This window comes from Podarcis vaucheri, assembly GCF_965113315.1.
Source record: "Podarcis vaucheri genome assembly, chromosome: 2".
NCBI lineage: Eukaryota > Metazoa > Chordata > Lepidosauria > Squamata > Lacertidae > Podarcis > Podarcis vaucheri.
This window is the reverse complement of record NC_138760.1, coordinates 129820583-129835006: the sequence shown is the minus strand read 5'-3', so window position 1 is coordinate 129835006 and position 14424 is coordinate 129820583. Positions and strand designations below refer to the sequence as shown.

The 14424-nt window shown below is 43.7% G+C and overlaps 2 protein-coding genes across 2 annotated transcripts in view; both read right to left on the bottom strand.

Annotated features, from left to right (window-relative positions):
- LOC309527269 (uncharacterized protein) overlaps positions 1-14424 on the bottom strand; it is a 74383-nt gene that overhangs the window by 14180 nt on the left and 45779 nt on the right. The window contains exon 6 of the mRNA XM_082213952.1: positions 6185-6205. The gene's annotated coding sequence lies outside the window, so the exon portion shown is untranslated. The remainder of the gene's footprint in view (positions 1-6184; positions 6206-14424) is intronic.
- The window catches only part of LOC309526243 (uncharacterized protein), a gene marked incomplete at its 5' end in the record, with an annotated part of 48654 nt that overhangs the window by 27953 nt on the left and 6277 nt on the right, over positions 1-14424 (bottom strand). The window contains one exon of the mRNA XM_082212156.1: positions 8300-8747. Within this exon, the coding sequence (XP_082068282.1) occupies positions 8300-8747 (448 nt within the window). The remainder of the gene's footprint in view (positions 1-8299; positions 8748-14424) is intronic.

Here is a 14424-nt window from a genome sequence, read left to right as displayed (position 1 = left end):
AAAGGGGACTGGTTAAGTAAACTATGTGAGTACCTGGAGTAAGCAAAATTGATGGATTTAATAAGGCATAAATCCAAAACTATAATACAGAAACAATGGGAGTGCTTAAATGAATATTTATACAAGCAGTGCTCAAATGTGAAAGTTTGGCTGTCCTTAGACTAAGCTTGTTAAGAATATAGAGAACATAAGGATTTGACGGATTATGAAAGAACCTAAGGAAGGGAAATGATTGAAGAACAGATGTAAAGACGAGCAAGATAACTAAGAGACGTGCGGTGAATGCGGTGGAAGTCTTTTAAAATATTTTAACTAGGATTTATATTATTGTAATGCTTGAAGGAGTCAAAATTAAAGGGGTGCAGCAATTAGCAATTCAAGCTAAAGAGATAGCCCAGGAAGATGAAAAAAAAGTGGAACGAGCCCATTGCTGCCGGGGGCCTAAGGGGAGAAAATCCCCTAGGAATGTAATAGTTACATTTTCTAGAGAGAAGCTGCAACAGCAGGTATACCAGACTTTGAAGAAAATTAAAGAGTTGAGTTTCCAAGGGAAAAGAGTGTGGGTGAGTCGAGATGTATGCCAGGCTACTTTAAGGCAAGAAAGCCCAATGAAACCTTACGCACAAAAACTGCATAATAACGACATAACATAAGGTTTTACAGCCGAATTTTATAAGGAAATGGTAGAAATTTTGGCCCTGGAACTACAACTTTTTAACAGTATACTAGAAGGGGAAAAGGCCCCAGAAACATGGAGAAAGGCAGAAATAATGGTAATCTTAAAACCAAACAAAGACCCTAAAGAAGTAGGTTCATATGGACCTATGAGTCTATTAAACCAAGATTATAAAATCTTCGCCAAAATTATGGCATCCCCCAAATAATAAAAGAAGATCAATATCACGGAGAAGTAAAAAAGTTCGGGCTACTGAAATTAGATGTCTTTAAAGCATTTGATACACTCTCACGGGAATTTTTATGGGAAATGATTACAAAATGTGGAATAGGAGAGGTTTATCGGTTCGCGATACAATAACTATATAAGGAAAGAACAGCAGTGGGGATAGTTAATGGGGAATACTCCCAACCTTTCCCAATACGCAGAGGCGTTCGGCAGGGGTGTCCTCTTTCGCCGTTCCTATATAGAATGCCTATAGAACAACTAGAAGGAAAGGATAAGGAACTGTGGAAGGATAGAGGTCTATAAGATTGGGAAAGAGGAGATGAAAATCAATTTGTTTGCAGATGATATTATTGGAATCATAACAAATCCTAAGGAAGGGATAAAAGAAATAAAGATAATATTCGAAGATTTTGAGGAATATCCTGGATTAGGGGTCATAAAGATAATATTCAAAGATTTTGAGGAATATTCTGGATTAGGGGTAAATATAACAAAATCAGAAATGATGTATTTTAATGTAAATGTAGCCGGAAAAAACGTAATAAACAACATAACAGGTATGGGCCTGGGGGCTGAAAGAATAAAATACCTAGCCATCAAACTCTGCAGAAATATTAACAAGAATTCAACTATAAGAAGGTATGGAATGAAATATTAAAGTAGAGAAGAGAAAACAGCAAATGGAACAATGGGTCACAGGGGGTTCCTGAAGTAGTGTTGCGCCGATCAGCTCGGACGACGAAGGGGAAGCCCCCTGAAAGGTTTGCAGTCACTAGTGTGTGGGTTGGTATGGCACAGTGTGAACCCAAGAGTTTTGAGGATGTTCAGAAACTGCCTCAGGAAGAAGCCAGGAAATGGCATGAGGCAATGCAGAAGGAGATGAGCTCAATGGAGTCTCTAGGTGTGTTCTCCCTCACGAACTTGCCGGTGGGCAAACAGGCCGTGAGTAGCCGTTGGGTTTACCGTCTTAAACCCGTCTTGTACTGGAGAACCGCAGTACAAGGCCAGGTTAGTAGCGAGAGGATTCATGCAGCAAAGGGGGTTGCATTATACGGAAGTTTATGCTCCCACCTCCAGAAGTGAATCTCTACTTGTGCACTTGGCCATTGCTGCACAAAGAGGTTTGCTGGTTCATCACTTTGATGTGGATGTTGCCTACTTGAACTCAGACCTCCAGGAGGATCTGTATATGCTTCCTCCTCCAGGGTTTGAGGGCAATGAGCAAGGTACTGTATGGAAACTTCACAAGTCAATTTACGGCCTCAAGCAATCGGCCAGGAATTGGAATTTGTGCCTGAATGAAGCTTTGGAGAAGCTAGGTTTCAGAAAGAGTCTTGCTGACAGTTGCCTGTACCTTAGAGGGTCAGGAGACTCACAGGAAATGGTGTTATTCTTCGTCGATGACATCATTTTTGTTGCAAGGGCAGACAAACAGGTGCAGAAGTTTGCCAAAGAGCTTGTAAAGCGGTTTCAGCTCAAGAACCTAGGTGCAGTAAAAATCTACCTGGGCGTGGAGATAGCTAGAACTGAGGATGGTAGCTTCTTGCTCAGTCAGAAAGGCAAGATTGAGCAGTTGCTTGAGAAGTTCAGAATGTCTGATTGTGCAGGAGTTCGGACACCCATAGAAGCGAGCTACGTGAAAGACAGCCAGCAAGCAGAAAGTATTGGGGATTGTAGCTTGCCCATCACGGTTTGGGAAGACAATCAACCCTGTTTAAAGTTAGCTGAATATGGGCAATTTAAGGCCAGAACCAAGCATCTAGACACACGTTTCCAGAATGTGTGCCAGAGTGTTCAGTCAGGTTTGATACGGCTGAAGTATTGTGCTAGTCACGATAACTTGGCTGATGGTTTTACCAAACCTTTGAGCTTCCAGCATCATGGGGAGTTCTGTGGTGGTTTGGAGTTGGGGTAAGTTCTGTTACTTACTTGCCCCACAGTAGCGCAGGGTGAGAGGGGGTGTGAGGAGAACCTGAGCTTACAGGGTTAAACAGCTCAGAGTGTACGTCCTGCCTACTGTGGGGTGGGGGGAGATTCTTTGTCACTTCCGAGAGTCTCCAGCCTTTGTGTTCTCTCTACTTTCGCTTTTGAAGAGAGCGGACGTGTTTTCACGATGCTGTGCGCTGTATTAGACAATGGATAGTTCTGCTATAAATAAAGCTGCTTTTAGTTACTAGAATCCTGTGTGGACTCTGTTTAAGCACACTGAAGAAGCACGGAAGACAGCAGCTTTCTCTGACCGCTGCCGGACTCTGCTTTACTGAGAGCATTGGAATGTGGACTCTGGAATGCGGAGGCCTGGCGCAGCGAAAGCGGGCCGGACGCCAGGCTTCTCTGAGCAATAAATCTTCTCAGGATTTAAATGTATGGAGTGTGGAAAGAGTTTGTTAGAAGGCACAACTTACTTTACTTCAACAAACTCACACAGGGAAAGACTTTCACTGATAGTAGAACCCATGCAAAACATCAACAAACAGGGGGAATCCCATTTAAATGTATGGAGTGTGGAAAGTATTTCACTCAGGGCTCACTCCTTCACATCAAAAAACTCAAAGGGTAAAAGCAATTTTAAATGTACGGAGTGCATACAATGTTCTGGTGTTCATTTGTAAATTTGTTTAGCTACCGTGTTTTTTGCTCTATAAGACGCACTTTCCCCCTCCTAAAAAGGGGAAATGTGTGTGCATCCTATGGAGCAAATGCAGCTTTGCGGGCTACCCCAGAAGCCAGAAGAGCGAGAGGGAACGCTGCGCAGCGCTCCCTCTCGTTGTTCTAGCTTCTGGCTTAGCCACGCAAACCCTTCGCAGGGGAGCGGGAACCCCTGCAGCGGCTTCGCACGGCTATCCGTGGCTTTTGCGGGAGGTGGGGGAAGGGACAGAGCATGGCTTTCTCACTTCCCCCACCTCTTGCAAAAGCGCCCAAGAGCCACGCTCCCTTTAAAGAGGTGCGCGGAGTGTGTGTGTGGCTCTTGGGGGCTTTTCCCTGAGGAGGGAGAAGGGCAGCCTGTCACTGTCGGGCTGCCCTTCTCCCTCCTGGGGCAAAAGCCCCCAAGAGCCACACATACGCTCCACGCGGCTCATGAAAGGGAGCACTGAGCAGAGCCTGGGATGCATACAGGCCCTGCTCAGCGCTCCGTTTAAATTATGTTTTTTTACTTGCATTCCCCCTCTAAAAACTAGGTGCGCCTTATGGTCAGGTGCATCTTATGGAGCGAAAAATACGGTATGTATTAAAGTAATGAAGGTACAGTGGGGGGGGGAGTATTTGATCCCCAGCTAAATTTGCCCCTTTGCCCTCTGACAAATAAATGACCAGTCCATAATTTTAATGGCAGTTTTATTGTAGCTGTGAGAGATGGAATAACAACAGGAAAACCCCCAGAAACCCAGAAGACAAAAGTCAGAGATTGGTGTGTATTACAATGAGTGAAATAAGTGTTTGATCCCCTATCAACCAGCCAGATGTCAGGCTACCTGGTATCTTCACTGTTAGTAACGAGCTGAGATTATGTAACCTTTTAAAAAGGATTTCTCTAAGTGCACCCTTAGAAAGTATTTATGAGGTAACAGATAATCCCAAATGGTGGGAAATTCTAAACGCTAAGGGATATCATATAGTTAAAGGTATGTATAGAGGAGAGTCCTTAAAGTCATTGCAGGAAATAACAGAGAATATAGGTAACCAATACTGGTTAAAAATTGGAGGAATATACAACAAAATTTCCAAAGTCCAAGAAACAGGAAATAGGAGTTTAGAAAAGCCAATAGAGGAACTATACAAACAAATGGAAAAAACGAAACAAGGAATGATAGGTAAAATCTATAAGAGAATGATTACAAATAAGAAACAGACAACCCAACTTATTCAAAAGATGTGGAGTAAGGAGGAACAAGTTAGCGAAGCAACGGTTGAAAGGATAATGAAAGGAACAGATGAGATTTATGGAAGCAAATTCAGAGAACTGAAATTAAAATTCTTTCTAAAATGGTATAGAACTATGCCCATGTCTGAGGATAATTGTTTGAACCCTTCCAATGGGTATGGGGGGGGGGGAGGGAAAGGAAAAAATTGTACAGCAAATTTAAAAATTGTAAGAATATATGTATGCAAAAAATTGAATAATTTTTTATAAAAAGAAAGTAATGCAAAACAGATTAATAAATTCCAGAATTTTAAAAACAACTAAAACAGCAACTTAACATGAATTTTACGATCTAACAAGATCACTGATCCATAAAATGAAAGCAATAATCAATGTACTGTACTATAAAAAAAGAAGACAGTACTTTAGATTAAAATTAAAATTATTTTTTTTTCTTACCTGCACTGATGATAGACATTGTTTGGATGGGGGGCTTTTATGCATTGCCGCAGTCACACAATCAATCAAAAACAGAGAACAAGCCACAGTCACAAAAATGAAAAAGCCAAATAAAAACGCAATTACTTTTAGCAAAAACAAAATCACCAAATAAAAGCTCCAAGTATCACCTCAGAACACTGCAATTGGAAATGGAGGGCTTTGATTACAATGGGGGGACGCAAATTAGCAGCGGAACAGTGGAAACAGAAGCTCAGGAGCACATTCGGCTTCCGAAGCAAAGTTCGCAAACTGGAACACTGACTTCCAGGTTTGCAGCATTCGAGTTCAAAGTTGTTCAGGAACTAAGCTGTTTTTAAACCGAGGTACCACTGTATACAGATATGGTTGCCATACATCCAGAATTGTAAGCAGTGTCTGAGCGGAAATTGCTGAAATGTCTGGGAAAATCTGGACGTATGACAGCCCATGTCGCAAGCATAGATTTCGGCAAACTTCACTTGAAATAGATACGCCCCCCCACCCCCGTTCCTTCAAGCCCTCCTCATAAGGCTTGGTTTCAGACCCTGGATCATCTTGATTGACTCCTCTGCATCATCTTCATGAAGTTTTCCCTTAGAATGTAGGAAGCTGGAAATCTTAAATTTACTTTCCACAGTTGTTCCCATAAAGCAAAGTCAATGTTTTGTCCTACATCTCTGGCCCAGCTTCTCATTCATGATTTTATGATTTCATTCTTTGTATCTCACTCCAGTAACATTTAGATAATATTTTAACCCTGGAGCTTCATAACTCCCTTTCAAACTGTGAGTTTTGTTCTGCAAATCCGTTTTAAAAAATCTGACTTAAATGTTACATTCAACTGATGGTAAATTAACCAGTCTCCCTCCCACCTTGAGGAAGAAGTTCCCTTTATAGGGACCCCACATACAATAAAGCAATACCACACGGCCCTAAACCTAAACTCCCAATACATCAACCTCAGCGGGTAAACATTCGGTCTGCTGTGTCAAAGTTTTACTGGACGTTTGGACAATATTGGCGAGAGCGCCTGTAATCTCACAGTCACCACTTCCCCGGAATAAGAATCACTTCCGTCCAAACCAGTAAGTATGTCTGTAATTATGACAATCTGACCAATGCCTAGACGACTTAAGCCCTATATCGGACTTCTCTCCATGGGTTCCCCCCCGAATATAGAGCATGGTCCAATCCCCTGGACATTCTCAGACATACAGAAGTCCTTCTCAAGGTTTTGAAGGAATCTGAAGAGGTGATTCAAGCAACACAAAAGGAGATTCCTCCTAAAGATAAGGAAGAACTTTCTGATAGCAAGAGCCAGCAGTGAAAAGCAACTCCCTCAGAAGGGGGTGGACTCTCCTTCATTGGAGGTATTTAAGAAGAAGTTGGATGGCCATCTGTCATGGATGCTTGAAATGAGGTTTTTTTCTGCATTGGCGGGAGTTGGACTAGATTCCGAATCTACCATTCTATTATTCACCCTGCTGTGAGTTCTTGAATTGACTTATTTACAAGTGAAATTTTATCCACATTCCATGCACTGATATGCTTTCAACTCTGTATGAATTATTTGGTGGGCCATGAGAGTGGCACTCTGACTGAAGCTCTTCCCACATTCCAAACACTAAGAGGTTTTCTCTCTTGTATGAATTATTTGATGGGAAGTGAGACTCTGCCTGTGACTGAAGCTCTTCCCACATTCCAAGCACTGATAGGGTTTCTCCCCTGTATGAATTCTTTGATGGGAAGTGAGATATGATCTGTGACTGAAGCTCTTCCCACATTCGAAGCACTGATAGGGTTTATCTCCCGTATGGAATCTTTGATGGGAAGTGAGACTCTGCCTGTGACTGAAGCTCTTTCCGCATTCCAAGCACTGATGTGGTTTCTCTCCTGTATGAATTCTTTGATGGGAAGTGAGATGTTGTCTGTGACTGAAGCTTTTTCCACAATTCAAGCACTGATGTGGTTTCTCTCCTGTATGAATTCTTTTATGGATTATGAGATGGGGGTGTTGACTGAAGCTCTTCCCACATTCCAAGCACTGATATGGTTTCTCCCCTGTATGGATTCTTTTATGGATTATGAGATGGGAGCTTCGACTGAAGCTTTTCCCACATTCCAAGCACTGATAGGGTTTCTGCCCTGTATGAATTCTTTGATGCAAAGTGAGTCTGCTGCTTTCACTGAAGCTCTTCCCACATTCGAAGCACTTATAGGGTTTCTCTCCTGTATGAATTTTTTGATGGGAAGATAGACTCTGACTGTGACTGAAGCTCTTCCCACATTCCAAGCACTGATGGGGTTTCTCCCCTGTATGAATTCTTTGATGCAAAGTGAGATTGTCCTTTCGACTGAAGGTCTTCCCACATTCCAAGCATTTATAGGGTTTCTCCCCTGTATGAACATTTCGATGCAAAGTGAGCTTGGACTTTTGACTGAAGCTCTTCCCACATTCCAAGCACTGATGGGGTTTCTCCCCTGCATGAATACTTTGATGCAAAGTGAGATTGTCCTTTCGACTGAAGGTCTTCCCACATTCCAAGCACTTATAGGGTTTCTCCCCTGTATGAACTTTTTGATGCAAAGTGAGCTTAGACTTTTGACTGAAGCTCTTCCCACATTCCAAGCACTGATGGGGTTTCTCTACTGTATGAACGTTTTGATGCAAAGTGAGACTGTCCTTTCAACTGAAGCTCTTCCCACATTCCAAGCACTGATAGGGTTTCTCCCTTGAATGAATTATTTGATGGCAATTGAGATTTGAGCTGCAACTGAAGCTCTTCCCACATTCGAAGCACTGAAAGGGTTTCTTCCCTGTATGAATTCTTTGATGGGAAGTGAGACCCTGCCTCTGATTGAAGCTCTTTCCACATTCCATGCACTGAAAAGATTTCTCCCCTGAATGAATTCTTTTATGGCAAGTGAGATTTGAGCTGCAACTGAAACTCTTCCCACATTCCAGGCACTGAAAGGGTTTCTCCCCTGTATGAATTCTTTGATGGGAAGTGAGACTCTGCCTGTGACTGAAGCTCTTTTCACATTCCACGCACTGAAAAGATTTCTCCTTTGAATGAATTCTTTGATGGCAAGTGAGATTTGAGCTGCAACTGAAACTCTTCCCACATTCCAGGCACTGAAAGGGTTTCTCCCCTGTATGAATTCTTTGATGGGAAGTGAGACTCTGCCTGTGACTGAAGCTCATTTCACATTCCAGGCACTGATAGGGTTTCTCCCCCGTATGAATTCTTTGATGGGAAGTGAGATGATCCTTTCGACTGAAGCTCTTTCCACATTCTCTGCAGTGATACAATTTCTCTCCTCTATGAATTCTTTCCTGTGAAGTGAGGCTATCCCTCCGAATGAAGCTCTTTTGTTGATGGGAGGTGGACTGGGAGCTCTGGCCGATGTACTCTCCATACTCTGAATATTTATTTGATTTCTCCGATATGTGGATTCTGTTGTGGTCCCCCTTGTTCTTCCCTTCCCATTCATCACCTTCTGCAATGAAGAGAGAAGATAATTATCGCCTCAGGAAGAAATGGAGCTCCAGATTATTGAACAGTGTTCCCCGTCCCCCCCAACTCACTAAGAGACTTGAGAGTGCTCCGTTTCAGCCTCAAGAGGACAGCCTTGAAGTCTAACTTAACGGCATTGTAGATGTGTGGCATCTTCAATCCCCCAACATTTGAGCACGCCTGAGGGGTGCCTGACTCTCTTGAAACCAATGGGCCACACTGCCAGCATACTGTGACCGGGGCACAGATGACACAGAACCATCAAACCCACCACCTGACCCCTCCCCCAGCAATGCACTGCCATGTTAGGGTAAGGTAAAGGTAAAGGTAAAGGTACCCCTGCCCGAACGGGCCAGTCTTGACAGACTCTGGGGTTTGTGCGCCCATCTCACATCTATTGGCCGGGGGCCAGCGCTGTCCGCAGACACTTCCGGGTCACGTGGCCAGCGTGACAACGCTGCTCTGGCGAGCCAGAGCCGCACACGGAACGCCGTTTACCTTCCCGCTGGTAAGCGGTACCTATTTATCTACTTGCACCCGAGGGTGCTTTCGAACTGCTAGGTTGGCAGGCGCTGGGACCGAGCAACGGGTGCGCACCCCGCCGCGGGGATTCGAACCGCCGACCTTTCGATCGGCAAGCCCTAGGCGCTGAGGCTTTAGCCCACAGCGCCACCCGCGTCCCAGCCATGTTAGGGTAAGTCGTGCTAACTCTGCATTGCTGCCCCGGACCCCAACGCCACTCAGAGCGAAGGGAACGTGGTTCACATCCATTATTGAACAAAGTTAATGAATGTTTGTGATAAAGGAAGGACTGAAGTTAGATGTGAAGCCTTACAAGAGTTTTCACTGCCTTTGTTGGCTGATATTAACTGACATATTGCTTGGCTTTTATCTGGGATAGATTTGATTTGGCTCAATCCTGGAATCCACCCATATGCAAGGTCAGTCATCTCTTTGGTCAATCAAATGCAAACAGAAGCCAAAACAACAAACCTGACAGAAGTTACTTCAACTTCCCTAAAAACTCTTAAGCCCAAATTTAAGAAGACTTGGGTGGTCCAGCCAAGCCTGGTCATTGTTTAAAAAGGCATGACCAGACAAAGAATATTCACAAACAGTTGACTTCCGGGTTAGAGCCTCCGGCAATGGCGGATCTCCTCCGATCGGGAGGAACTTGCTCGGTGAAAAACAGGGTCTGACCACCACGGCGAAGGCGGAGACCCTCAGAAATCACAAGTGGAAGAAGCCTGTGAACTTGGGATTTGGCTGGCACCTTTTGCGCCCCCCTAATCGCGGGGAGACCCGGTATCGGGAATCCGGAGCGACGTGGGGTGAGCAGCGCCATGCTTTTAATCGACCGCTTCTTTCATGGAGTGAAGCCGCATTGCTGCTGTCGGAGAGCACTGACTTTTTTCCTGTGGACAATTGGATTTTAAACAACAACCCCTGAGTAGAACAGAAAATTGGACTTTTAAATAATTTAATTTGGCACTGAACAGGGAAGGTTCAAACAGGAAGTCCACCTTCCCTTTCTGTAAACAGACTGAAGCAAAGTAGTCGTTAACTAAGGTCTTGGAAAGTCTCATGTAAAGGATTAAAACCCCACTGATCGAAACTACTTAACCCCCTTGGAAGCAGGAGAAGAGGGGGGGGAATTTTGACCAAGTGAACCTGCAGGAGAAAGTGAAAAATCAAAAATTGAATCACCACGTCTCTGAACCTGGGAACGGTTTGCAAAAGTCCTTTGACGGTGAACAGGATAAATTTGACAGCTAGCCATAAAAGAAGACATTGTTTCCATCGTCCGCTTCTGCGCCATAAAGAAGAAAAGGTAACTGAAAACTTTTACTATTTTACTTTTGGAATTGTGCTGGAAAGGATTGATACAAATGGAGACTGTCTTCCTCTAGAGGGAGTTTTGGGATATTGTTACAAAAGTACAGCTGGAGACTTTGGCTTTAAGATAAAGACTGTGGGAAACCAGGTTTTGACCTTGAACATCTCAAGAATGTCGGCTAAGGAAGACGTAGTGTCTGTATTGAATAAGACAATTTATTTGTTGGGAAAGCTGCATAAACGGATAGATGTCATGGCTACTAATATTGATATCCTGGGAACAAAAGTGGGCATCAGCACAGAAGTTGACCAGAATCTGGCACAGGAATCTATTCTAATTGAACAAATGGATGAATCTGAGAAGGAGAAAGTTGTTGTTGTTGTTGAATATAAAGCAATACAAGGGGGAGCCTCAACCTTACAGATGCAAATGGAGGATTACAAGTTGAGGCCCTATATGACTGTAACTAGAAAAAGCCAGATTATGAAGATGGGAGCCTGGCCTGGTCTGGAAAAGGAAAGTTGGAGAGATCCCCTTATGCAGGGATCAATTGACTTTTGGGATATGGACTTGGGCCAGGAGGAGATTGGAGCTTTTGGGGCCTTTGGATTTGGAGGAATTGTGAAACAAGATTTGGAATCCTTTATGGGCCCTAGCTTTAACCATGGAAACCTGGCTGACTTGTTAAGAAGGAATAAAAGTATTGTTGGTTTGGAGCTTCCCCGAGATCTGCTTTTTAGTATCAAAGATTATCAAGAAGATCGGCAGAAGGGACGTGAAGAAGAGTTAAGAGCCTCGGATATAAGATCTCCAGGTTGATGGACTGTTGAGGGTTGATGGAAGTGACGGCAGGGGCCGAGACCAGGGAGAGGAGACGGTGGAAGAAGATTGGGAATTTAAAATGTATATATGGAGACTTTAAAAAATTTAATGAGGGATGGAAAAATCGTGGAATGAAATTTTATGACCCTAGGGGAAATGTCTTAAGAGATTAAGTTCAAATATATTAGTTTTAATGAGAAATAAGATTAAATAAAGTAAAAATGGATTGTTAATTGGTGAAAGAAGAGAATGTAAAATTACAGTATATTAAGATAAATTATTAGGATAAAAACAAAGATGAAGGATTTGCTGAAATATCTAATTGAACTAGAATACAAAAAAGGGAGGTGTGAGGAGGTCAAGGAAATAAGCTAAGGAAAGAAAGTTATGTAAAGGTTTGACTTGTTCTTTTTTAATTGTATGTATCTTTTTTCTCTTTTGTTTGTTTTCTTTTCTTATTTCTTTTTTTATGGGACTTGCTTTTAGGCATTGTTTTGTTTTCTTTTCTTTGTTTAATTTGGGGTGTTTTTTGTTTTTGTTTTTTTTATATAACCTTTAAAATCTTAATAAAATTTATTATTTAAAAAAAGATATCCCTCCATTCAGGGCTCACGGTGTGGATGTTAGACTCCCAGATGCTGTTGGTCTCCTTCCAAATAGTGGAGGTTCATCAAATAGAGCAGGGATGTCCAACAGGTCGATCACGATCTACTGGTAGATCCCTGCGAGGTTTTGGTCAATCACAGTCAATCGCTGGCCCCCTCCCGGATCCTCCCTCCATTGTTGGAGAATGGAAGACAGAGCTTACAAACCAAGGCTGGAGGCTGTTTTCCCCCCAGCGCTCCTTTGGTGAGTTGCTAATAAAAGCTCAACAACTTTGACCTGAACCCCTACAAAACAGGGGTATATCACTCCCAGTTTTTAATTCTGTGAGTAGATCGCAGTCTCTTGGAAGCTGGCCACCCCTGAAATAGAGGTAGGCATGGAATTTCAAAATTGATGCTATGACCTAACAGGGAATTTTAATGAGAGGGTCCATGATCCCTCAATTCTCCTTCTTGACTTCCTTACAAAAAGCTCTCTTGTCAGGATCCAGCAACGTCCCTGCCTCCTCTGAAACAAGCAGGAACATCTTCACCTGCACACTCCCCATCAGCTGTTGCCTCAATCTAAATTTGGTCTAAATTTAAAGCTTTTTTCTAAATCTCTTACTTCACTTTGAATCTCCTCTCATTTTCATGAGGAGACCAACTCTGTATACCGTATTTTTAGCTCCATAGGGTGCACCGGACCATAGGGCACACCTAGTCTTTAGGGGGGAAATAAAGGGAAAAAAATTATTCCCCCTCCCAGCCCCAAAGAGCAAAGAAGCCAAGATAGCGAGCGGGATCCATCCCGCTGGCTGTCTTGGCTTCCTCTTTAGTCGCACGCAAACTCACCAGCGGGGAGAGGCTGCGGGCGGCTTTGGCAGAAGCCAAGACAGCGAGCGGGATGGATCCCGCTAGCTCTCTTGGCTTCGTTTTTAACTGCGGGGCCGGGGCAGGGGAAGGCCGAGCTTCCCCTGACCCCAGAACAGGCAGCTATCCACAAGCCTTTTGAGCGCGGTGGGAGTTCCCGCCGGGCTCCGAAGGCTTGCAGATAGCAGCCTGAAGCCTGGGGTGTGCAGCGCCAACCCCCGCTGCGCACCGACCCCTATCGCCCTCCAGGCTTCAGCGAAAGCCTGCATTCACTCCATAGGACGCACAAACATTTCCTCTTCATTTCCTTAGGGGAAAAAGTGTGTCCAATAGAGCAAAAAATAAGGATAGTTTAATTGGTAACATAAGATGGAAAATGACTATTGTTGTTGTTGTTGTTTAGTCGTTTAGTCGTGTCCAACTCTTCGTGACCCCATGGACCAGAGCATGCCAGGCACTTCTGTCTTCCACTGCCTCCCGCAGTTTGGTCAGACTCATGTTTGTAGCTTCGAAGACACTATCCAACCATCTCGTCCTCTGTCGTCCCCTTCTCCTTGTGCCCTCCATCTTTCCCAATATCAGGGTCTTTTCCAGGGAGTCTTCTCTTCTCATGAGGTGGCCAAAGTATTGGAGCCTCAGCTTCACGGTCTGTCCTTCCAGTGAGCACTCAGGGCTGATTTCCTTAAGAATGGATAGGTTTGATCTTCTTGCAGTCCATGGGACTCTCAAGAGTCACCTCCAGCACCATAATTCAAAAGCATCAATTCTTCGGCGATCAGCCTTCTTGATGGTCCAGCTCTCACTTCCATACATCACTACTGGAAAAACCATAGCTTTTACTATACAGACCTTTGTTGGCAAGGTAATGTATCTACTTTTTAAGATGCTGTCTAGGTTTGTCATTGCTTTCCTCCCAAGAAGCAGGCGTCTCTTAATTTCGTGGCTGCTGTCACCATCTGCAGTGATCATGGAGCCCAAGAAAGTAAAATCTCTCACTGCCTCCATTTCTTCTCCTTCTATTTGCCAGGAGGTGATGGGACCAGTGGCCATGATCTTCGTTTTTTTGATGTTGAGCTTCAGACCATATTTTGCGCTCTCCTCTTTCACCCTCAATAAAAGGTTCTTTAATTCCTCCTCACTTTCTGCCATCAAGGTTGTGTCATCTGCATATCTGAGGTTGTTGATATTTCTTCCGGCAATGTTAATTCCGGCTTCGGATTCATCCAGCCCAGCCTTTCGCATGATGAATTCTGCATATAAGTTAAATAATCAGGGAGACAATATACAGCCTTGTCGTACTCCTTTCCCAATTTTGAACCAATCAGTTGTTCCATATCCAGTTCTAACTGTAGCTTCTTGTCCCACATAGAGATTTCTCAGGAGACAGATGAGGTGATCAGACACTCTCATTTCTTTAAGAGCTTGCCATAGTTTACTGTGGTTGACACAGTCAAAGGCTTTTGCATAGTCAATGAAGCAGAAGTAGATGTCTTTCTGGAACTCTGTAGCTTTCTCCATAATCCAGCGCATGTTTGCAATTTGGT